The sequence below is a fragment of the Ammospiza caudacuta genome, chromosome 7, assembly GCF_027887145.1.
Source record: "Ammospiza caudacuta isolate bAmmCau1 chromosome 7, bAmmCau1.pri, whole genome shotgun sequence".
Classification (NCBI taxonomy): Eukaryota; Metazoa; Chordata; class Aves; order Passeriformes; family Passerellidae; genus Ammospiza; species Ammospiza caudacuta.
This window is the reverse complement of record NC_080599.1, coordinates 40,815,091-40,839,708: the sequence shown is the minus strand read 5'-3', so window position 1 is coordinate 40,839,708 and position 24,618 is coordinate 40,815,091. Positions and strand designations below refer to the sequence as shown.

The window sequence follows — 24,618 nt, the reverse complement described above, 5'->3', positions numbered from 1 at the left end:
CACACCAGCAATGCCAGGGAAGTGAGTTGGTGGGGAGGGCACAAGAGCAATCACTGCCTACAAAGCAACACACACAGAGCTGCTGTCACTCCATATCCCAACAGCACGGAGCCACAGGTGACTCCAGCACCCAGCCATGACTTGGTTGTCTCACTGGACCATCCTGTACTGCAGCAATGGGACACCGTGTGCTAAAAATCCTTCTGCCTCTGTTTTTCTCTACTTTTCCCTTATCTGAACTGTATGTCTCAGGGTGGAACCAGAAAACGGAATATTTATTTGAAATATTAAAGAGCTAGAAACACAATGAGGAAAAACCAGTCCTTTACTCCACCTGATTTTTACCTGTTTGGGAGATCTGGGAGGAGAGACAAGAGGATGAGCAGCATTACTTAGAAAGGAGCTGCTGGTTCCAACACTGTGGTGAGGAGGATGCTCTCCTGCCAGGAGCAGCGTGCAGGGCATGCACACACTGTGGTTCCAAAATGCTTTCAGCAGCCTGTATGGCTGCTTTGGTCCATTGGGTACCACAGCAACTGGTGTCCCTCACAGTCTCTCAGGAAGCCACATTTACATCCAGGTGGGCCTGAGTCTGTCACTGTCTTTGGCAAAACTCTACTGGCTCCGTGCAGCATTATAGTAATGCAGCATTTCATCATGTAAATTTTGGTAGTTTTGCTTATTGCCAATACAGTGAGGAACTTCCCAGTTTTGGACAGGGTTTACAGTCGGGGAGGTGATGGGCAAGCCAGGGTACAGATCAGCTCTGCTGCACACAGCAGGATGAGGGTGATACCTGGGGCTGGGCAGTGTTCTGAGGGGAGAATGGGCTATGTCCGGCACCCTGACTCCCATTCCTGCCCAGAATGGATCTGGAGAGGCAGGAGTTCTGGCATGTGACGGTGACAAGCACTGTCAGCCTGTCCTGTGCTCTGTAACTGTTAAACACACGCTAAGCGTGTGATTTGGAGCCGCTGAACTCAAACGCCTTCTGCAACAGAGGGCTCCAGACGCCCAGGGATCCTGGAAGATTCCCCGTCACCAAGAATCATCTCAGGTCGCATTGCTGCGGCTTTTCGGTCCAAGTGGAAGCTGGATCGCTAATGATTCATGCTTGAAAACTACAAAAGTTTCCTTGCTTCCATCCCCCTGCGCAGCTCAGGAGGCAGGGGTCCCGGTGAGGACAGCTGAGGTACGCGGTACGATGCTGCCCGCGCCATGCAGGGGCCACGTCCTTGTGCTGCCCTCCCCGCTGGGCTCGGAAAGGCCAGGGAGAGTCGGACATGTCCCGACCGCGCGGGTCAGCGCGGGCTGAGCGGGGGCGCCCCAGGGCATCCCCCGCAGAGCCGGTTGCCCTCGCTTCTCGCCCGTGACAAGCCCCGTTGAACTGACTCTGCCAACCGATCGAGTGTGGGGATGTCGGAACTTGTCGGTTCCGCGCTGTTTGTTGGTGTTTAACGCGCGGGACGCGCCGCGCAGGTGCCGCGGGCCGGGCGGGCGCCGGGCAAGCGCCGCCGCCCCTCAGCCGCGGCCGCCGCTGGGCCGCCATCGCCCCCTGGCGGCGGCCGCAGGCGGCGGGAGGCGCGGGCGGGCCGGGGCGGCTGCGCGGAACTTTCCGCCGGCGCGCGGGTCCGGCCTCCGGAGCGGGGAGCGCGGAGCGGAGCCGGGGCGCGGGGGCCGCCGCCGCCCTGCCGAGCACCGCCCGCCTTCCGCAAGGCGCCGCGGGACCCCCTTCTGGACCGCCGAATTAAAGAAAAAAAAAACAGTCCAAAAAATCTTGGGTTTAAACTTTTTTTTACTTTCTGGCTGCTCTCCCCCCCGCTTCCCCCCTCTTCTCCCCCCCCGCCCCTCTCCTCCCAACCTCCTCCCGAAGCGGCGGGGCGGGAAGGAGCGTCTCCGGTCTGCAACACCAAAGCATGGCGGAGGCTGGCGATGAGAACCGTCCTCCGCAAAGCATCCAGCGCCTCTGACAAGCCCGGAGCCAGAGGGGGTGGGGGTGGGAAAGGGCGGGAGGGGGGAGAGTATGGGAGGGAGGGGGCAGCCAGTCCTTCCCCCTGCACTTGTCAGATGCAGATGGGACTGGCAAAGTTTGTTTGAATAAAAAAAAAAGGCTAAAAAAAAAAAAAAAAAGGGGGAAGAGCAGGAGGAGGGGGGAGGAAGAAAAAAAAGATCCTAGAAATCCAAAAAGGCTCATCTGGGAAGGAGAGAGAGGAGACCGAGAGGAAGCGGGATGCAACTCAACCTGACGCTGATCTGCTTCGTCTTCGGGGGGTTCCTGCCCGACGCCGCGGCCCGGCGGGAGCAGATGGACACGGGGCAGTGCGACCTGCCCCGCTCGGTGAGCCGGGCCGGGCCGGGCCGGGGGCGCGCCGGCCCGCGGGGGATGCGCGCGTGTCCGCGGGGCGCGCGGGGGCCGCGGGGCGCGGGCGGGACGGGGGCGCGCGGAGGGACCCCCCCCCCCCCCCCGCCCCAACCCCGCTCCGCGCACGCGGGCGCGCGTGGCCCCCACAGGTGTGGCGGCGCTGCCCCGCGTGTGCCCCGCGGAGGGGCCCGGGCCGTGTCCCCGCCGCAATCGGGGGGTCACGGCGGGACCCAGCCCCACGCGGGCCTCATGGTGCCCGTGGGCTTTGCTCGCTGCGAGCCCGCGTGGGGCTGGTGCGAGGAGGAGAGGGGGAAGCGGGACGCCCGCTCCTCCTGCCCTGCGGGCAGCCCTGAGGGTGGCATCGCTGTCTCTTTCCTTTGTGCCCCTCCATCACTGAGCAGCCCCTCTGTCTTCCCCGCAGCAAGGAGAGCTCAACTCCTTCCTCTGGACCATTCGCCGTGAACCCCCCGCTTATCTCTTCGGCACCATCCACGTGCCCTACACGCGAGTTTGGGACTTCATCCCTGACAACTCCAAGGCCGCCTTCCACGCCAGCTCCAGCGTCTACTTCGAGCTGGACCTGACGGACCCGTACACCATCTCGGGGCTGGCCAGCTGCCAGATGCTGCCCCACGGGGAGAACCTGCAGGACGTGCTGCCCCGGGAGCTGTACCGCCGCCTCAAACGCCACCTGGACTACATCAAGCTGATGCTGCCCCACTGGATGACCCCGGACCAGCGGGGCAAAGGGCTCTATGCCGACTACCTCTTCAACGCCATCGCCGGGAACTGGGAGCGCAAGAGGCCCGTCTGGGTGATGCTCATGGTGAACTCCTTGACGGAGACAGACATCCGCTCCAGAGGGGTGCCGGTGCTCGATCTCTACCTCGCCCAGGAGGCCGAGAGGATGAAGAAGAAGACGGGTGCGGTGGAGCGGGTGGAGGAGCAGTGTCACCCGCTGAATGGGCTCAACTTCTCCCAGGTAAGGTGGCTTCTGGGCCTCGTGTCTTATCCCAGGATATGGGGGGTATTCTTGCACTTCCATCAGCTGATGGGAGTGAACCCCAAGCCTGCTGCAGCGGAGTGGTCACTCGTGGGCCTCAGCAGCTTTTGTGCTGGGCTGCCTGTTCTCCCTCATGCTGATCCGTTCTGCCTGCAGAACCCCCGTGATGTGCGTGGGGAGTGCTGCGTGTCTATCACGTGTGTAGTTTATTTGAGAGGCAAATGTCCGGGGTGTGAATGTATGTGTCTGCTTGCCTGCCACTCGTGAGGGAAACTTACATGCTTCCCATCCTGTCCCGGAGCTGGGCAAAAAGTGATTTTTTTGTTTGTTTGTTTGTTTTGAAGTAAAGCAGCTCTGTGGTACTTGTCAGGAAGAGGATGAAGCATGAACAATGAAAATAGAAATTTCCACATTGTTCAGATTGATTTAAGTGCATGCAAACTGTCAGTCGTCTTTTTAGTGGTCATTCCGGGTCAAAACAAAGTGGCTCATGTTGCCTTTGTACTGGGGGAAATTGAGTGTGCAATATGCATGGGTTTATTTCATTTTAGAGCAGGTAAATTTCACCAAACAGAAAAGGATGTAGGTTAAGAAACAAAAGTTATTGGTGTAACTGGACTCCGGAATTCTTTCAATGGATTTAGCTTTAAACAGCCAAATACTAAGCCATGAGATCTATTTCATTTCAGTGGATTAATGAAGAACACAGTAACAGCTATTGACTTTGCTTTGTGGAACTGTTTATGTGAAATGAGATTTACTAGAAATTGAGGAAATGAACGTGTGTGGAAGAAAACAAATAATCTGGGGGAGATTTAAGATGGTGTCAGTTACTGCTATGATATTTCATTCTTAACCTGCTTTTTGTCATTAGTTTTGGATCGGTCTGTTTCCAGCCTTATCTTACTGTCCTACTTTGACCAAAAAAATTCTTTGTGATGTGGGGGAATAAGGATTAAAGGACTAATCTTTGGTGTGATTAAAATGTCCTTAGAGTGCCTTCACCCCCTGCTCCCCTGAAGTCCAGTAGGAGCTATTTGAAGGGGAAAAAGTCTGGCTTTCACTAACATTTGGTTCATCCATATTTCAACTAGGAGTCTTAACTCTGCATACAGCCTTCAGAGCAGATTTTTCCATACACTTTTGAATGTATTTTCTTGTTTATCAACAAAAATAATTAGAAGAAAGCCCCTCAGGACCTTTGCATTATTTAGCACACATCCAAATCAAGGAATTCGTTTTACACTATTCTGTCTGAAAGGTTTAAGTGCCTGTCCTCTCTGTTGAGCCCTTTCTTTAAGGTGAGGTAAAAATAATTAACCATTCCAGTCATCCTATAGTGTTTGGTTGTATTAGGTCAAAAATGGCATTAGAGTCAAGCACATGAAAGCACCTGGTTAAAAATGTACCACTTGGAAGCTTTTTAAATGTGAATCATGCTACGTTTTTTTCTTTCCAGAGAGAGTGAGCAAAGAGAAAGGAAAAGGGACAGAGTGCAAAACTCACTGCTGCCCTTAATCATAATTGTTTCTCTGTCCAACTTTTAAATAGAAACAAAAATTTCCCATTCATTTTGCTCCAAAAATAATCTAAAAAAGAACAGTAAAGGTATTACTGCTATTGGCAAGCAAAGGACAGTCATTTATGCAAAACATTTGTGCTGATTAAAAGAATACATTCCATTTTAATTGTTAGAGAGAATTGACAAAGTTGCTGAAATAGATCAGTGTTCAGGAGGAATTTTCCTAGATTGAAGCTTTTTCTGGGAACAAGGCCACCAGAACAACAGGAGACAAAATTAAACAAAACAAACCAGATATTTATTTTCTTGCTTCCTCTAGATTTCCATGCATCCTGACACCTGGCTAGTTGTTTAACAATAGTAATTTGTAATGTTATCACACCGTCTAGCAGTCCTACTGCTTGGTGTATTACTGTGCTAATTTAGTGGAGTGGATTAGTATTGCAAGGTTTCACCTCCCAATTCCAGGTCTTGGAGCCTTCCTTAAGCAACACGTAATTAAAAGCCACTAAAATGGAAATCAGAAATTGAGCAGCTTTTGTCTCGCAGGGTGTTTGCACAGTTTGATGAGAACATCTGTGATAAATTATAGTCCCAAATCTGCTAAGGGCATCAGCGGTTTTTTACCTGTTTTCAGCATTACTATTACAGGAACACTGCACATTATTTCTGCATTCAGAACTCAGGTTTTAGGACTGAGCCTTGCTGAATCATGTCAGTGCTTTTGTTTCCCACATCCCCGAAGTCCAGTATTTTTGCCCTAAGCAAATTTAAAAAAAAGACAAAAAAAGCTTTTTTTTCCCTACTTCTTCTCCTCAAAGGCGGCTTTGTGCTACTGCAAATATTTAATCTGACTACATGCACCAAATCTGTTAATCTGATACCGTGAGGAGGAGGAAATCTAGGAGTGGTCCCGGTGTGGTACTTGGTTTTGATCTGCTCTGAAAGAAAGTGGATACACTTGCATTTTTGACCAGGAATGATCTTTGAAACGTTCTGTGCGTGGCTTTGAAATGTTGATTGTCTTAGCTGGATAAAAAGATTAAGGTGGCTCATATAATTAGCTGCTTCCTGGAGAGCCAGCTCCTGCAGGTAGGGCAGGGAGCATTGTTTTCTATTGTAAACCCCGAAACTTTGTAGTTTGATGCTCTGCTCCCCCTGAAACCCTTGCACAGTGTTTCCTGCTGCTTTTCCACATCACTCCCATCCTCCTGCCTCCTGCTTGGATCCTGGGGGGAAGTGTTATCCCACCTCCTGGGACTCTGGCAGCTGCTGGTCACTCAAAGTCCGGGCCCTGGGTATGGTTGAGCTGGTGTCAAGGTGTCTGAATCCCAGCAGAAGGCAGTGTTGGGAGCCTGGATGCAGGGGAATTGATAGCAGGCTTGGGTCAGGTTGAAATTTTACTGCTCTTTGGTGTTTGAAATTTCAGGGTTTTCATGGGAGGTGGGACAGAAAGAGCTGAGGCAAGTGAAGAAGAGGAAGCAGACAAGTCTGTCTGACAGCGCTGATGTTTATGTAGAAAGTGGCCAGAAAAGGGCAAAATCAAGTTGGCCATGGCTGAGAATTGGTGAGGGGTAGATGACATTCCAGGCCTTCTTGTGGAATCCTGGCAGAGGCACTGCAGCCACTACTGGCTGTGAGGGCTCATCCCTGTGTTCTCTGAGCCAGCTGGGATTAGGGCTAAACTCTCTCTCCTCTTTGGGACCCTCATGTGGGTCTATGATGGGAAGCTTTCCCCAGGTTATTGTTGGAGCAAGGAGAATTGTGAGGGTGGCTCCTGCAGCTGCTCAGGTCTGGTGCATCCTCCCTGATGGCCCAGGGCTGTCTTGGGACCCTCATCACCCTGGAGTGATTGCAGTGTGTCCCCACTGAAGGTCTGTACAGTCAGCAAGGGAGAGGTCTTACTGCCCTACCCAAACTGCTGTTCCCTGGGGAGGTGGGTGACATGTCTTGCTTGTATTTGATCCTGTTTCTCAGCAGGCTCCACAGTCCCAGACAGTGTTCATAGCCCTTCCTTCACATTAGAACTAAAATCCCTTCCCCATCCCATCCCGAGCTTGCTCTCCTCAGGGACAGTCTGCCTTCAGCTCATAGCAGATTCCCTGAATCCCATTGTTTGTAGGGGAAATTTTGTGTCAGGGTCCAGCTTCCTGCCAGCCTGTTGGTGGGGAAGCTGTCAGGCTGGTGAGGAGCTGCCAGCACCCCCTTCTCTCCCCTTTGGCTGTTTGGGAAGCTCTGACTCCGGTTTCCTCTGGCTGGTATCATTTCCAACTGCAGGGGGAGATGTTAAATATCAAACCAGTGTTGATTGGATCAGAGACGGCCTCAAAGAAAGAAACCTCAGACTGCGCCAGATTAAACTTCACACTTCAGCATTCTCCCCCTTTCATTTCTTTGCCGCCTCATTCTCTGCACAAATAAACCTCATCTCCCCGCTTTCTACCAATGAGACAGCATTCATGGGGCAGGAATGACTTTGTTAACAAAATCAGTCTTCATTTCCCAGGTCCTGCTGTTCCATCAAACCCTGGGACATGGCAGCTTTGATTACTCTGGTGATAGGATTAGAGGGGGGAACAAGTGCTGGTTAATAAAAGGCCGATGGGTGGTCCATCATGTTTGGTCACTGACAGCTCTGCAGCCTCGAAGCTGGACCTTCAGTGGCAAAACAGTAATATACAGAGTAATATACAGCCAGGGCCACATCCTGGACTCTATGCAATCTGCCCTGTCCTCTTGAAAAACTAAACATTTCTGTGATCACAAAGCTGGGATTCTCCAAGCTGACAGGACCAGTGTAACTGACTTCAAGAGAAGTGTACTTATTTGTCCTAATGAAAGATTCGGGCTCAAAGTTTTCTGAACTGCATTAAAGGGCTCAGTTTCAGAGCTAGCTGACTTTTGATAGTCTGCATAGGTTATATGAGGGAATATTACTGATTTTTAAAAAATTTTTGAAATAAAAGTGGTTTTTGCCTAGTAGAAATGGCATCTTCTTGCTTTTTATAGAATTTCAGGCTTTGTGAAGAGATCAGGAGTCATCAAAAACAGCATTACCTGTTTTGATTGCTGAATGTTTTGAAAGAAATGTTGTTAAAGAGTTTGATTTCAGACAGCTATACATAGTGCACATAGTTTTCAGCTTGCTGGCTTTTGTTAAACTATCATTCCCTTCACCCCCTTATGCCCCAGGGTAAAAAAATTCCCCCAGCAAAATTAACCTCAGGGTAGAAATTCATATAGCAAAAACAGAAATTCTTCCATATAACTAGTGGGAGCTGCTTTATGTCTTCACCGGGGAGCTGTTGAAGATGAAACTATGCAAGTATTAAAATGACAGTAGTGGCAGTAACACTTGAAAGGATCAGCAGCTGATGTTTATAGCCATACCCACATGTAGGTGTTGATCTGTACAGCCAGTGAATGTGTGTTTCTGCCCTACAGCCCCTTGGAAGGTTCACCCAGGCATTTGATGGCCTTTAAGAAAGCAGCCAGTCACTAAGGATGGCTCGAGGGGCAGCTGGCAGTTAATCTGTTTTATTTATTGTGTATAGAACTGCCAGTAGTGTTTGTGCTACTGGTCAGGTATGAGCCCTCCTTTTCCCTCTGATCCTTCACACCCTCCTTGGTAACATCCAAGCCCAAGGCAGGTGTACCTGCCTCCCATGAGCAGGTCTGGAGGACTCTGCTGGTTGATTTGTTTGCAAAATTATGGGTGCTGCCTGTAATTGGTATTAGGTAGAAATTATATCTTTGTAAGATCGTTCTTAAAAGGGCAAAATCCCCAGAAAACAGTGTGACAGACACTCAAGGGAGTCCCTACTGTACCTGGGGCAGTTTAACTTTATTAGTGTATAGAAGTCAAATTGTACAGAATCGTGCCATTTTTTCCTGTGTGTGTTTGCCACCTCAGAGCTGCTAACCCTGTTTAGTAAATGGTGTTTTCACAGTGATGATTTTCAATCTGTTTGTTACTTGCTGTCACTTTCTGACGCTGTTGCAGCAGCAGTCAGGATCCGCCTTCAGGCCTAGAGTGCTTTGCTTATAAACAGAATAAACCATTGACCCTAAAATCCTCCACTTGAAGTATAGTGCAACCTACAGTTCTCAGAAAGTCTTTAACAGCTCCCCTCAGCTCCCTAGTGAGTAGCAATCCACATTATAAAGGCAGCCCACATAATTTGGGCAAGTCAGAGGTTCCTGGATTGCAAAGGCCAGAAATGATCTTACACAAGGGCACTCACTCACTTTGCACTCCTGCAGAGAGCAGATCAGTGGCAGGGCTCCTGGCAAAGCATATTTAGGGACTTCAGAGGGACATACTGTAAAATAACAGGTTTCCCCTGTGCTATGCTTTACACTGCAAACCCTTATTAATGTTTTCACTGTTGTTAGGAGTTGATGAAACAAGTAAAAGGCAGAAGAAATCACAGTGTTACTGCTTAAACCATGGGAACTTTGTGTAATTTCTTTCATCTTTTGGTCTTATTAGTGAGGTTCCCTGCCTGCTTGGATGAATGACTGTAAGCTGGCATCCTCAGAGGACAGTGTTTAAGTTATAGCAAAAAATGGACATTTTCAGCAATGATTGGTATTTTAGAAACTTCATTGGTTTTAACTTTCAAGGGTCAGTGTTAGAAGAGCCCCATTTTGCAAGGAAACGTATCTGCCTTGTGTTCTCAACTTTCCCAAATCCCTCTTCCAGGTAGACAACCAGTACAGATGCTCAATGCCACTATACTTAAAATCTGCAGAAAGCACTGTAGGCTGATGACACAATTTCAGTATCTTTCTGAATATCTCAAATTATTTCTAGGTTGCAATTACTAAGACATTTTTTTCTGAGCATTGCAACAATTGTTGAACTTAATACTCCTTCTGTAACCCCAAAAGCATTATAGTTTCCATCCCGCTTGAGACACCAGAAATTAAACTGGTGCCTGCAGAGCTTAAAACTGCACATATCAGTGTTTGAACTTAATACCTCAGTTCTTGGGCTGGAATTGGAGCAAGACTATGCTCTGTGCAGAGTGGGAACAGACATGCAACTAAACTGTAAGACTGGTTGTATCCATCACAACAGCTAGTAGTTGTGGTGTCTCAACACCTCCATGAATTTGCTTTTTCTGGTGCTTAATGGAACAATACAGTTATTTTGTATAATTGTTACTGTTTATTTGATCTAATTATCATTTAAAGGCATGGAGAATGACAAGTGACCTGGTTAATATCTGTCAGAAGCTCACGCAGGAATTCACACTCATGTCTGCTGCTTTTATCACTAGTTATTCCAACACCAGTCATTCACATTTCAATTTCCAATATTTTAGAGCTTCTGGTGCAAGTAATTTCAGGACTTCTAGCACAATATAAATGAAAGTTGGTAAAAACTTTAAATTAAAACCATGTGCTCAGCATTTTGAAGTGGATGTTGTATGGCTTGAGGAGGCTCATTAGAAAAAGTATTTTTAGTTTGAATGAGATCAAAGACCCAAGATTTTCCACTCTGAGAGTTGTTTAGCATAGTACTGGACACCCCATTTCTCATCATACATAGACTCCCATAGGCCAGTTATGCCTGAAGAAATCATCGTCCCTGAAATATTGTAAAAATTAGATTTATTATCAGTGGACCACTGCTGATCACCTCCATCCAGGCACTATAACAATGCTGAAGGGTTGAAGAGTCTTGGAGATGTCAAAAGTGAGTTTTATTCTTGACTTCCTCAAAATCAGGATTTCAGCCCATACCAGTGGGTAGCAGTGTTAGAAGTGACAGGCTGAATCCTGTGTGTTGTGTCCATTCCAGAGTCCTTTGATGCCAGGGAAAACACTGAACCATCCCCAGAAACTCCTAGTAGCAGACAGAGAAAAGATTGTAAAAAAAGAAAAAGAAAGGAATCTGATATCTTCTTTTCCTAGGCTCAGTTAGTGTGGAAGTTATGAAGCCTTCCACATGAATTCCAGTCCAGAGGTTCTTCATGCTTGGATATGCCTGCAAAATGGGAGTTAGCTAAGATGGGGCAAAAAGCTAGGAATTCAGTCATTGGCAGTTTACTTAGCTGTATCAACATAATTAAGCATAATAGCAACAAATGCTTTATGTTTCCACCAGATTTAATTAAACTTACTTGCTGCTGCTACCCAAACTCTTCCATTGGGGCACTTGTTGGGAGACACAGGTATCTCCAATATATAAAACAGAGAAGAATCTGCCTTTATAGAGCAAAGCAATATTCATCAGACTTAGTGAGCCAAGGAATGAGAAAAAGGAAACAAATCTTACATTTATTTTCTAACCTCTTTCCATTTTAATAAAAGTCAAGTTATGAGGAACACAGGAAAAGTATTGCTTTCAAGTAGGCAGTTCTGTGTCTTGAAAGTATCCCCTCAATATTTTAGAGACTGTACTAAATCCAAGGTCTCCATTAGGCTCCCTCACTTTTGTTAGCAATCACAATGAAGACTGATTATTCTCTGTACGTTTTCTGCCACTGCACAAATTTAGCTCTCCTTTGATTTCTTGCAGCCTTTTCCTATTACAGGTGACAGCATAATAGTGATGGGGAATATTTATTTAAATGTGAGACCAAATGCTCACAGTGCAGGAGTTTGCAGAGTCAGCAGAGAGGGAGAGGGCAAAAGGGTGATTTGAGAAACAAGCCCAAGTTTTTGAAGGTCTTTGTATTCCTGGCATGTGATTATTTACAGTTTTAGAAATGATTATTGAGATAAATGTTATGCCAGAAGGAAGTGTGATGGGACGTCCCAATGTGTCTTGTTGATTCTAAAACACTGGTAAAATGATCACAGCACTATTAATGGTGAAAATGCTAAGCCCTACACCATGAGAGGAACTGGTCCTGACATACTGGGAGTCAGGTGGGATGCTAACTTGTAGTTTGCTTTCAAGCTGAAGTAATTCTTTATTTTTGGGATATCACAGGGGCAGGGGAGGTACAAGTGTGCAAAAAATGCCTAAAAGTGTTGTTTTCATAAGAGTTAATGATACAAAAAGCCCTTCTTTTTAATAATAAATTTCTTGATTAAGACAGGAAAAAGCTAGAAAGAACATTCTCAAAAAAGCTCATTGTCTGCCTATTGGAGCAGATAACTCGCTAACACCCAGAAGTGAGCAAAGTCAAGTTTTCTAATACAAAGTTATGGCCAATATATGGCTTAGCCTTCAGACAACTGGGGTGCAGTTCAGCTCTTTCAGCATTTCTCCTTTCCAGTACCAGAATACCAACGAGAAAATACCTCCACAGTCCATGAGACCAGGTTATACCATCCTGAAATAACCCAGGTGTTTGGTGGCAAGATGAAGTTGAGAGGCTCAAGACAACAGGCCTTTGCAGGCATGAAACACTGTCCAACTTTATGGATTTGCCTGTCTGCAGACTGGCATTGGCCAGCTTTTTACCCAGCTAATTGTGTGAGGCCAGAGAGGATTTTCTTTATTAACTTGAGTGGCTTGGCTGTGAAATGAGACATGCTGTACAGTGTATAACTCAAGCTCGCTTTCAAAGGAATTTTTATTGAAGCTGGGTATCCAGAGAGATCTGAGCCTTTAACATGGAGTCATCTGAAACACACTCTAGGAACTTCATAATTTAAGGTCAGCATTTGCACTGGTTCATGTTCTAGTAATGGAATAGTGCTTGCTTTAAAAACATACTAAATTTATATCTGAATGTACAAAGATGGGACTTTTTCTTGAAAATTAAACTGACTGATCTGAGCACTTGCTGTGTGTTAAGTGTGGCTGGATAAGCTTGGAATGGATGTACCCTGTAGAGACTACAGCATATTGTGGCTCTGAAGTGGAAAGCAAGCATCATCGATGAACTCGTACATTCTCAAAGCTTGAAGTATTAGTTGTTGGGAATCACTTATAGTAGTACCCCTTTGTATTTTAGGAAGTACAAAGAGCTAAAATCTCCCAAAAGGTGATGTATTTTGTCACATTTTGGATGGGTTTTGTGATTACTGACAAAGAGATCCCAGTGGAAGATATTCCTAGGAATGCAAAACACAATCACTAAACCCACACAAGATCCCTTATCACACTCTCTCTAAAGTTGCTGCAGATTCATTTGAATTACACTGGAAAGATTTATCTCTTGTTAATGGAGCACTCTTCATTTTTTAAAATTGAGTTGTTGTGCAACACATCAAATAACAATGTCATAACACATCATAAATCAGTTTGTTCAGTGAAGGATTCCACATGAGTTAATCTAACATCCTGGACACAGTTCATGAGCAGTTAATTTTAGAAGTTCTCTTTGATACATATCAGTTAAGGCAAAGCAACTCCAGCCATTATGGAGTACAGTCAAAACTGGTTAACGGCAAAGCAAGTACAGACAAAGATTGTTCACAGATAAAGCCTTTGGCAGATCATTCAAGGGATCTTTGCTTTATATATAGAACAATTGTAGCTTTAATACCAGCAGTGCAGACACTCTGGGACAAAGAGAAAATACACACACACACACCAAACCACAGAAGAAAACCACACACACCACTTGGTACTTGAGTCTAGCAAGAAAGTCAAGCTAAAGTTCACCAACCCTGACGTAGCTACCAAAGAGCTCCATGGCAGGCAATGAGATGGGAAGAACCACCCCCAAAAATGCATTCAGGAATTATTCCCATTGTCAGTGTGGGAGAAACTGAGAATGTTTGATTTGAAACACAAAGTCATCCGGCGGCCTGCCAAATGCCATTCATCTCAAGGTCACACAACGTAAATAACCCAAGGGTTACCTCCAAAGCAGGAGGTAGCTGAACAAGAGTAGGGGAAGGGATTCCTCTCTCTTCCCTGTGGATGTTTGGCATGCTACTGACAATGTTTTGAGGCCTGGCACTCCTGATGAGTCTGGTATATTAAGAGCAGTGTAACAGCAAAAGCAGAGAATAATAGCTGAATGTAGCATTATGGAAGGGACCATGGTTTGAGACCAAGTCACTAAGCTGTCGCACATTTTCTGCAAGAATTAATCAGGGACACTAATTAGAAAGGAAAACTTCAGCAGTAAAAAAAAATCTTTTGGATGCTTAAGTCTGAAAAGATTAATCCCTGTTACACAGTAGGGACAACCAATATTTATTTACTGTTCAGCTGAGTGGTTGCATGAATTTTTCTGTTCTTCTAAAACATGAACTATCACAACCTTTTTATACTTTTTAAGAGAACAACAAGTTTAACTGTAACATCAATAATCCATCATTATCAGTTAGGGAAGGAAGAGGTGTGTTTTCCCAAGAGTGCTCAGACCTGAGGGTATAGCTTGGAATATAACTATGGGAGAATCCCAAAAGACTTGGCACCTGTTCCCCTGTTCTCTGAGGCAAAGCTCAGTGTAGTTCCCACTAAAACAAATCAAACAAGTTGGCAATCCTTGTACTGGGAACCCAAAACTGTATCTCTTGAAACCAGGCAAGGTGTCTTTCCTGCTGGTTTATGCAGAAAGGAGTTTCAGGTAGATAAATAATTTATTAAGAGAATGAGGGAGAAAAGAAATGTTAGTCAATATTCTTCTGATTTATTTGTGATTTTGATAGGCTTAAAAACCAGACTAAGTAGAGTTACTTGTGATTTCATGTTGAATTTTTGATGCCATGAAAAAAAGTGAACTTAACTCACTAAGTCAGAAGGAAAAATAAAAGTGTTTCAATTCAGTCAGCACCACATGAGGTCACTCTGTGGAGTCCTGTACATCTGTGTGGCCTGAGCACCATTCCTTCCAAAATGAAGGGAAGCAGGCTGGGCATGTGGATAAAGAACCCTGAATCTTTGTATATACAACATGATATTATACCTGTAGGCCTTACATAATGTGTTGGAAACTGAGGCATCACTTCAGAGGTTGAATTACCCCAATTATGTTACTGCATCTGGGGCTAAGACAATGATTTTTCCATCTATAAATTTCTCTTACACTTTTCAACTTATTTAGTACTTTAGAAAAAGCAATATCTGTATGTGGAGTGGCTGGAGTTGATGAGATGGTGATGTGAAGGGGACATCTGGAGAAGTCCAGGCTGATTGTGAACTCCACAACCTACAGCTTTTTGGGCAAGGGATTATGAGACACATCTTCATCCCTGGTGAATAGAGTGGCTCCACCCCTCTTTGCTATTTTAGCCACTAAAGGAATTGTTTTTCTCAAATGCAAATGGTCTTGAAAAATGGCTGAGAGCATAGACTTGCATCATTAGCAATGAACCAAGGTCCTGTGTGTTGCAACAACCTTTGTTGAGGGATTGTTGTGTTGAAAATCCCCTGATTTTGGCACAAGCTGGAGAGCTCAGCAGTTCCACTTTGCATGTCCTGCCATCATTCAACAGGCAGACCCTCTAGCTAGACATCACAGTAGGGCAGCCAGTTGGCTTCTCCCAACCTCCTTAGGTTTCCAGATGTCATAACAAAATGAGAGAGAGAGACTTAGCCATCTTCCATGTGTTTATGCTGGAGCTGCTAGGCAGAAACCAAGCCACAACACTGCGCAGCTTTTCAAAAAGGACTTAATAGGCCTCTCTGTAAACAGATCTAAATATTTGCTCCAGTGACATTTATCGCATCACACGTCTGGCGCGAGTGTTTCGTCCTTGTTTTGCTTGCATGTTTGGATTCTCTTATAAACATTAATGAAGTGCCTGAATACAAATGAATAATCCTCCCCCTTTCTTCCCGCCCTGGAGGGGAGGGGAATGGGAGGGCATGAAGCAATAATAGTTCAACCTTCAACCCGTAATTGCTCGGTACATTTTGATGACAGTTTTCTCTCTCACGTGCTTTAAAAGACTTTATTCGGCATGTACATCTATGCAGAAGGCATTGCACCTTTCTTCAAAGGCAGCTGCAGCCAGAGTTGGAGTGGGGGGCACTTAGCAGGCAGCACTGTGTCATTTGATGTTTGAGCAGACATAGCAAGTTGACTTGCTGCTGGGTTCCCAGCAGGCTGCCAGAATTCTGCCCCATCTACAAAGCTTTTAACAGAGGATATATTTAATATATGGTTTCCTAGGCGTCTGCTGTTGAGCTGGACAGAATAATGGGCCTGAAGCACCTCAAATCTAACTCCATTTGACAGTTCACTTACCTTTTGCTGGAGACCTTTTGGGGTCATTCAATAGGTATTTTCCAATTACCTACAGCTTTACTGACTGGAGACAGTGTGTTTCCAAGTGGTCCCTTCTGATCTTTCAATGCCTTTATGGAGGCCGTAGAAAGTGGTTGTCTTGGTTGTCTTTGTGCCCAATTTTGAACTGAAACCTCCACATCCTCCTTCTGATTTTATCACTAAAGGAGAAGGAGAGTGTGGGGTAAGGAAAGACTGACCAAATCTTGTTTCCATAGGTGGTTTCCGTGGACACAACCTTTAGAAGATAATTCTGTTGTCTAGGGTATGAGAACATAAACCAAATGATTAGAAGACTGTTTCCTGATCCTGAGAGGGGTGAAATTGTGAAACAGATCAAGGCATCATCCCTGAACCTGTTCCAGACTGAGAAAACATTGAGTATCTCATTCCTGTGTGGGAGCAGTTATATTACTGCTCCATTCTCCCTGTGCAGTTCAAAATGTCACAATGTCTTCCATGCACAATAAATTACCATCATCTCCTGCCAGGTGGGACAGTGCTTTGTTCAAGACTTTACTAAGCATCTTTAGTTTCTGCAGCTGGGCTTGTAGGAGCGGTGGTTTGGCTTGCTTGGAAGCCAGTAATAAAAGAAATTTTCTTTTAGTCATGAGGGGCTCTTCAGAAATTCCCTGAACGCATGCAACTAAGCTCTCAACTCTTTGTTAAGAGCAAAACTGCTGCATTTAAGCTGTGGGACATAAAAGAAGTAATCAATACTCGGAAAGTTCATTCTTCAAACAGTCTTTAAGAAAAAAATCATCCTGTATATGACATCTACAGGTCTGTTGTGTGCAATACTACTAAGTGCGAAGGATTTATGTCCCAATAGTCAGGTTTTGGGAGGTCAAAACTAATACCCAAGAGGAAAAAAAATGCATGTGTTTCCTTCATCTGAGTGATTAGGTATAAAATGGGTTAAAAATTAATACTGTCTTTGGTTCAGCTTGTATATGAAAACATTCAGTCTGCACATACTTGAGTACTATTCGAAAGTGCCTGTCAACCCCATTAATTATCAAATTGCTTATTCAGTCTATGCATTCCTTGCATAAATCCATATCAACTTTGCCTCTTGTCACAGTGTTTGTTTATATGAGCTGGAACTCTCAATCCTGAGCAGACTGAAACGCCTCTTGAAAGAATTTCTTCGTGTGCACCTACAGGGACCCAGGCTAATTCCTATTCAGAAGATGCTTTTTTGGTGAGGAGTTGGGAGTCACAAAATTGGCTGGAAAGGTGTCCTTTTGTCACTTCTGTCTGTATTGATAATTCAGAGAGAAGAGACGAAAATCATTACAGTTCTCAACAGCTGCGAAGTGTACACCAGAAAAAAACAAAAAGCTTGGAGAAAGGGATGGAAAAAAGAATTTGCTGATATTTTTGTCATCCTCTTTCTAATGTGCCCATACTAATGGAGGCTTTTTTTTTAAATGAACTTGTAGTCCAGTGTATTCTTTTGTCCCCATCTCTCAAGCATTCTGCCTTTTGCTCATTTGCTGAAACACAAACATGGAAGTGTATTTGGAACTAGCTGGAGTCCTAAAAAAACAAAATTAAGGCAAGCTGCCAGATCAAAATCTAATACACAACATATGTTTACAGGGTTATAGTCTCTTGCCATGCTGGCTTTAACAGCACTCCAGTGTGAAGTAGAGTTAATGCCTTCCAAGATCTTTTAACATCCATCATTCTTATCAAAACAGTAAAAATACTGGTTTTATTTCATCAAATGCACCTTTCCTCTTGTCTGAAGCCCTTTGAATTCCTCACCAAATTTGGGATCAATGGAAGAGTATGTCCTTGGTCGTCTTTGTCCAGTTCTCCTCCTCTTCCCAAGAGTTTATATTCCTGAGGGGTGACCAGGTTCATCCAGCGGTCTGGCAGGCAGCCCTGAATAGGACCCCTGGTTTGAGAGAAGACAGTAATGTTGACCCCCATGTGCCTTGTGCATTTGATGTGTAACTCATGGCACTTTCTGAGGAGTCTGTCAAGAGCAAAGGGTTGTCCAAGTCTAAAACAGAGGATTGAAGTGAACGAGGTGCTTTAAGCTGACTTGGTCTACCTCAGCTTGTCCAAATGTAAGAGGTGCCATTGTGTTTGCTCAAACTTTAGTCCTTTCTTGGGAGCCTTCTGCACTCAGCAGAGGCTGGCATTTGGTGTGGCCAGTGAGCCCCACTGAGGCCCTGTGGTTCCTTCTGGGCTGTGCCTTACACACTGCTGGTGTCTCTCATCCCATGGTGCCTCTAACCATCCACAGCACAACGGGACCATTGCCACTGGAATCTGCTGCAGTGGAGAGCAGCCAGCTAAGGCAAGGGCTCCAGTGGCAGTTCAACATGTAGGGGTGGGGTGCAAGGGACAGCACTGCAGGGCAGAGGGAATGGAAAACAGGGACAGTTGTGCCAGACTCCTGTCACCTCCTGTGGCTGCTCTGCCCGGTGTGCAGTACACACTGTACAGCTCCTTCAGCAGCAGCTGGATGCAGCCTGGAGTATGCAGGGTCCAAGGAGAATAAACTTTAAGTGTCTGAAAATTTTGTGGGATGAGACAAAGCCTTGGTGGGTATATGAGGCTCTGAAATAGCAGCACCCTTCACTATTTCTTCTGCTCATTCTCCGTATGTGGGATATACCTGTCCATGATCCATGAAGCATCCTAGGCCAGCTGGACTCCATGAGCTCTACATGCACTATTCCAAGCTTATCAGGAGAGCTCTGTTAGGAGGATGCAGGAGTTTTCTGGGCTCTCAAGAGACAGTCCTGACGTGGCCTTTTGTGTTCAGTTCTCTGTGTGCAAGATGGGCAAGATATTAGAGCTATTTATTTTTGGAAAATGCCTTTTTTTTTTTTAAACAGAAACAGTGCTCATGTATTTTTTGTATTTGAGGAAAGAAACATTCCTTGAAATGTCTCAATTTGAAATTTAAAGAGAAGTTAGAAAAACCATGAGTCTCATCAGTAAAAGAACAATCTGGTGAGTGACCCAATTGGAAATTTTTGTGCTATTAGTGCGTAACAACACATTAAAGATAGAAAAGGATTAATTTTTAACTTTTTATTGAGATATTGTTTTTCCCCACTAAACTGTAGATAGCAACAGAAGTAAATCTTGTAGCAGCTTTGGATAAATTGCCAAGGGAGAAGAAAGTCCTCCTGTGCCTCCTGGGTGGGAGCTCTAACACATCTCCAGGATGCCTGACTGGAAGGTTGTTTGAAATAGAGAGACTTTACCTCTGTTGAATATAGAAAATTCATTTGAGATGTCAGGAGAGTAATAGCATTTTCAGCTTACTTAATGTGTAATTACACCTGATTTGCAGCAGTCTCTGCTCACATCAGTAGTTCATGCTGTGCATGGTCATTGAAGTTCTTGAAGTACAGTTCAATGACATGGGAGGCAGGACATGGCAGTTTCACCTCAACGTTTCATCAAGGAGATCTCTCTTGGATTGTCCTAGCTTGAAGTTCATTTCAGAAATAAAAATCACATACATGAAAGGCCAAGGTAAGCTGTTGTATAAATATTGGGTTTGCATCTCTGCAGCTCCAGGACTTCATTCTTTGTAGCTCAGATCTCACCAGACAACCAGCTTACCCTTTCACTTGAGGAGAAAGTCAGAAGAGGTGATCATGGGTTGGACTTTGAGGCTTCATCTTTTTCTTTTATCCTAAGAAATGTCCTCTTTCTATCACTAAGGAGATGAGTTACCTAGTTCAGCTTTTGAGTCAAAAGTTTAAGCTCCTGCTTGCAATTCTTGTTTGGCTTTGCTGTTTGGTTCTAAACAATTTCTGTATCCGTTCCCATTCTGTTATGCCTGTTTGACTGGCCAGTGCAGAGTAATGTTTAAGAGATTCAGTCAGTAAAGTCCATGTTGGCTAATTCCTTGGACACAGTGACTATCAGGACAATGACCTCTCCCTGACAAAGGCACTGTTTCCTCTATTTCAGCAGTATTCTATGTCCTGACCACTTGCTCTGTGCAGAGAGAATTTGCTGTGTGCTTTGCTGCTGCCCAAATGCAGATGTAGGTTTTGGATTATGAGATTTCAAGTTCTGAGGATCAGCATGGGTTTTAATGCTCTTGATGACACAGCCAAATAGTGTTGTTATGATAAAATTCAAAATTCATCTCTGAAGCACCTCTTTCTAGCGTTGCCTCATGCATTCTCAACTAGCAACGTATTCCTTTGTCTAAGTGGCTTCCACTGTTGGAACTTTTTCCTAACATATTTAAGGTTTTCCTTTACTGCTTCCAGATGTAGACCCTTGTTTTACCATTCTTCAACTCTGTAAATATATTTTCTCTGGTTCTAGTACTGCGCAGTTCTTTGATAGACAAGATCATGCTCTCTCTTTTAGGAGTCATTTATTAAAGAAAGTTTTTACAACTGCAGACAAAAAACAGGCTTCTGCAGAGAATGAATTTCAGGTTTTGTCTTGTTGGTTAACCAGGATTCACACCCCTTCTGGGACAGTTCCTAGAGACACCTCGTGGCTGTCAGGAACTCTACAGAGCTCATCGTGCTCGTGTCAAATTAATTTATTCTAAGCCTCAACATCCAGAATTATTTGAGAAGGAGTTAAGAGTGAGGCTGCCAACCTTCTAATTAAAAGCTAGAAATATTTTCAAGTTCTCCTCTGATGGAAACAATTAAGCAAATCTGTTCTAAAGTGGGATTACCCTCCAAACCCAACAGCAACATGTTGTCTGCCTGAGTATAATTAAAACTATCGAAGGAAATTTTCTATTCCAAGATGAAAGGAACTGTTGGTTAGTTCCTGGATTCCCATACTCCAGTTTATACTCCCATTCTGTAAGAACTACAGCAGGCAGCTCAGACTACATGGATGCAGTTTGTTGCTGGGATTCTTAGCTTCTCAGTCAAAACACACTAGGCAGTTCAGAAAAGTAACAAAGCAAACCCCATTCCTTCAAACACACCAGTCCAGAAAGAGTTAGATGATAAGCTTTGTGCAGGAGGAAGACAGATTGACTTTTTAGGTTTCAGGTCATCTATTAATGTAGAAATTTAAACAAGTTGAATCCTGGTGAGCTTGCTCACCAGGCAGTAAGTCTTTCTAGTGGTAAATGAGCAAGACCTAGAATTCACTATCTCTCAGAATTAACAAAGTGTGTAGCCTTTCTTGTGTTTGATACAGACTCTGTGAAAATGATATTTTAAAGAACAGAAGCCTTTAGAGGAATAAAGTTTATATATAAACTAAGCAGTTTTACTGGGTGTAATTACTCTAGACCCAGCTGAATAGAAGTCTTGTGATTACACTAATCTTACGTGTTTAGATCCAATTATTCAAGATTATACTTACCATAATCTGATCACAATTTCATGTATATACATATAAATAAAAATGACAGGTAGGTGGAAATAGTGTTACCTCTCCTCTTCTCGGTGAAAATTGAATCATGCAAAATGATGGAAACTATCATTCCATAGCAAAGGAGAATAGCATCCTACATATGCTTTGCACAAGACTTTGGCTGAAATTAGAAGGTCCAAAGAGTCCCTCAGATTCAGGGGTTAGTTCCTACTTGGGGCATGAGTAAGGAGGTAAAACAGTAGCAAGAAGAACAGTTATGGAAAGTATGACTTTTAATGATAAATCTCCATCTTCATGAAAGCAGAAGCATGAAAGCAATAAAAACTGTATGCTTTACTGATTTTTAAAATATCCTGGTTGAGTAGGAGAGTCTCATTACTGAAGACAACAACTCCAAGTTAGTAGTAGGACTTCATAAGGATTTTTTTTCCTTAATCAGAACCTAGAACCACCTAGATAGGGTTAGAGTTAGATGTGTGTGTTATCATCTTGAGCTGAGGTTTTTTCTAGGGGTACTTCCACACATTTTCTGTAGATGCCCAAGCAGTCTCCTTGCACTGGGCTGTGTATCCAGCTATTACTTCTTTCTATTCTATGGAAAGCATACACTAGGGTAACATTCAGGTCTTCCAAGCATTAAGGCTTAAAAAAAGTCACCATGTTTACTTCAGCTTTCCCTTTCTAAATTGCTTTGACAGCCCTGTGCTTTTTTAACTCGTTTTGGGGAATATCCAGTCTGCCATTGGAATTATTTGAATTGTACAGAAAGAAAGGAGGGCCTGTTTCCCTCCAAATTCCATATATTGTGTCGCTGGAGCTTTTCATGTTCCATAAACAATGCTCTCTTTTTCTAACCCTCTCCCCCTCCCGCCCATAGCCTGACTTTCTATAATTTTCTTGACATGGACAACTCAGCATTTTTGTGAAAAGCTATGACTGATTTTCTGCAGCTTTACAAACAGGAGCTTGCTGGTGATTTCAAGAGGATCAGGTAGTGTGATGCAAGTGAGACTGGGTCGGGTCTCTGGGACTTCAAACATGTCTCAGCAGTGCATCTAGTTGTGAGTGATTGTTTTCCCTTAAAGCATTCATGACCTCCAATTGGCAAGTCTCCTTTTATAACTAAGGAGACATTTGGAAAATGTTGGTATTTTTAAATATCTTCTTAATCCCTGTAGAACTCTAGCCACATACAAGCAAGTGGCTTCATTTTTCCACACACTACTCTTTTTTTAGTTAATAATTCAGTTATTATGTGAGTGAAATCTCAGGAGGTACTCCGAGTTGCAGGCACTCTGTTGCTTAAGTTCATTTCAAGCTTCCTATGAGTCTTTTAATACTTGAATGGTGTTTCATGGTCTGTCTTTGACGACTCATGAAGCTGGATCCCAGAAGAAAATCACAGCCTAGATAAGCAGCCATGGTAGATACTGCAAAAGCAGTAGTGCTTGTGTAGCACTTCAGTGGATTGATGCCTCAGTATATTTTTATTTCTTTCTTTACCAGGAAGATGGATAATTTCCAATCTTAACAACCACGCATAGGAAGGATGAATAAGCAGTATTTGGGAATGGAGTCTGATTGGTTACACCCTTGTCTGGCTATGCTTGCTGGTGCATTTTGCATAGCATTTCTGGAATACTTTTCTGTTGAAGTGAAAGGGTTGTTGCAGCATTTGATTTCAGCCTTGTAAAGGCTTTAGAAGAAATGCCAAGCCCCTCTAGTCTGGAAGCAGCAACACTGACCATGTGCCATGTCACGGAGAGGGAAAATAACTCCCTTCCAATGTTTGCACTGAGCATGAGTGTCACCAGAAAGCTCTAGGTTGCTCTTAAACTCCCTTGCAGCCTGACGGCTTTGTGGTGGACCTGAGAGGTCTTGGGTTAATGTCATCTAATGCATCCTAATGGGCAGCCTAATTGTAACTGCCATTCCAGCTGTCCCTTGTGGGTTTAACTCATGTAAATGAAAACCACAGCTTTCCAATTTACTCTTCGGCATGAAATATTATATTCTTCTTAAGTAATGTGTTTTAATTGCAGAAGCAAGATAATATATATATATATGGAAAGAGTGGGTGAGAGCTTGCAGGTTGTATATAAATAGCAAGGCTTCTTAGTTTGTTTCTTTTCTTTACCAGTGACCTGCCTTCTCTCACCTGGCTGCTAATTTAACAGACAGGGAACAGGCCCCAGCTGCTCCCAAGGGGTGAGACCACAGGTTGAAATGTGTGGTCACTTATCCCAGCTCCCATCTGCTGCAAGATGTGCAGATGGTTGGACACAGCCCTCTGAAGCTTGCACATGCCCACTTGATGTCAGTCTGGAGTGACTCTCTCTCCCTGATTTATGTTGGCAGAGAAGATCAAAACCCAGCTTAAAAATGAGGTGACAGAGACATAAAAAAAAAAAAAGAAAGAAAAAAAAAGAAGTCAGTAGACACTCAGAGGCTGGGAAAGGCTGCCAAATAAGCATTCCTGCCTTTGCTTACGATTCTCCACCACATACAACTGGCTGTGTACGTCTGGGAGCAGCCAGCATAGTGATCTATTCATAAAGGGCCAAACTCAGGAGCCGACCTGCAAGGCTTGAGTACATTGACTACACATGGGGAAGGTGGAGTGAGGGCTCTGAGGGGCTTCTTGCAGTTGTGCAGGACAAAAATCCCATTCTTTCCAGCTAGCTAGAAAGCAGGCACATCAGGGGGAAAGAATGGTGTTGTGCTTTAGGGCTTTACACTGGGTTTTGGGACAGCAAGGACCAGTTCTGTAATTGAGCAGAGAGTGTAATTTCTGTAATCTCCAGCTGCCTGGGTCCTTGTGAGTTTCCTTGTCACTCCCTGGAGCTCCTGCAGGAATGCTCTGATTTAGATACTGCCCAATGCTTACTACAGTCCTGAAGCAGAGAATAGCCAACACTGCAGGACGATGATTTTGTCATCCCTGCACTTGACTGGCTGACCTTTGACATGTCCTGTTCCACCAGGTCCTGACAGAGAGAGATACATTCAGGAAGTACATGAACTGCTGTTTTCTAATGATGATGCTTTTTTTTATCTATGCCATTCTGGAGAACTGCATTGAAACCCACTCTTTGCTTGATGTGGAGCTTCCGAATGGAGCAGGACAGAGGTTGTGAAGAAAACAGAATACTTCTCTTCAAAATGGACAGCCATAGCTGTTGTTTTCAAGACAATGATTTCTGTGTTTTCATTGTGGGTTGCATGCTCTTAGCTTCAT

At 44.4% G+C, this 24,618-nt stretch overlaps 1 protein-coding gene across 1 annotated transcript in view; it reads left to right on the top strand.

Moving 5' to 3' along the window:
• The first annotated feature begins 2,132 nt into the window (after nucleotides 1-2,132).
• The window catches only part of TRABD2B (TraB domain containing 2B), a 258,754-nt gene continuing 236,268 nt past the window's right edge, over nucleotides 2,133-24,618 (top strand). Inside the window, exons 1-2 of the mRNA XM_058808918.1 lie at nucleotides 2,133-2,338; nucleotides 2,784-3,344. Of these exons, the coding sequence (XP_058664901.1) occupies nucleotides 2,231-2,338; nucleotides 2,784-3,344 (669 nt within the window). The 5' untranslated portion in view covers nucleotides 2,133-2,230. The remainder of the gene's footprint in view (nucleotides 2,339-2,783; nucleotides 3,345-24,618) is intronic.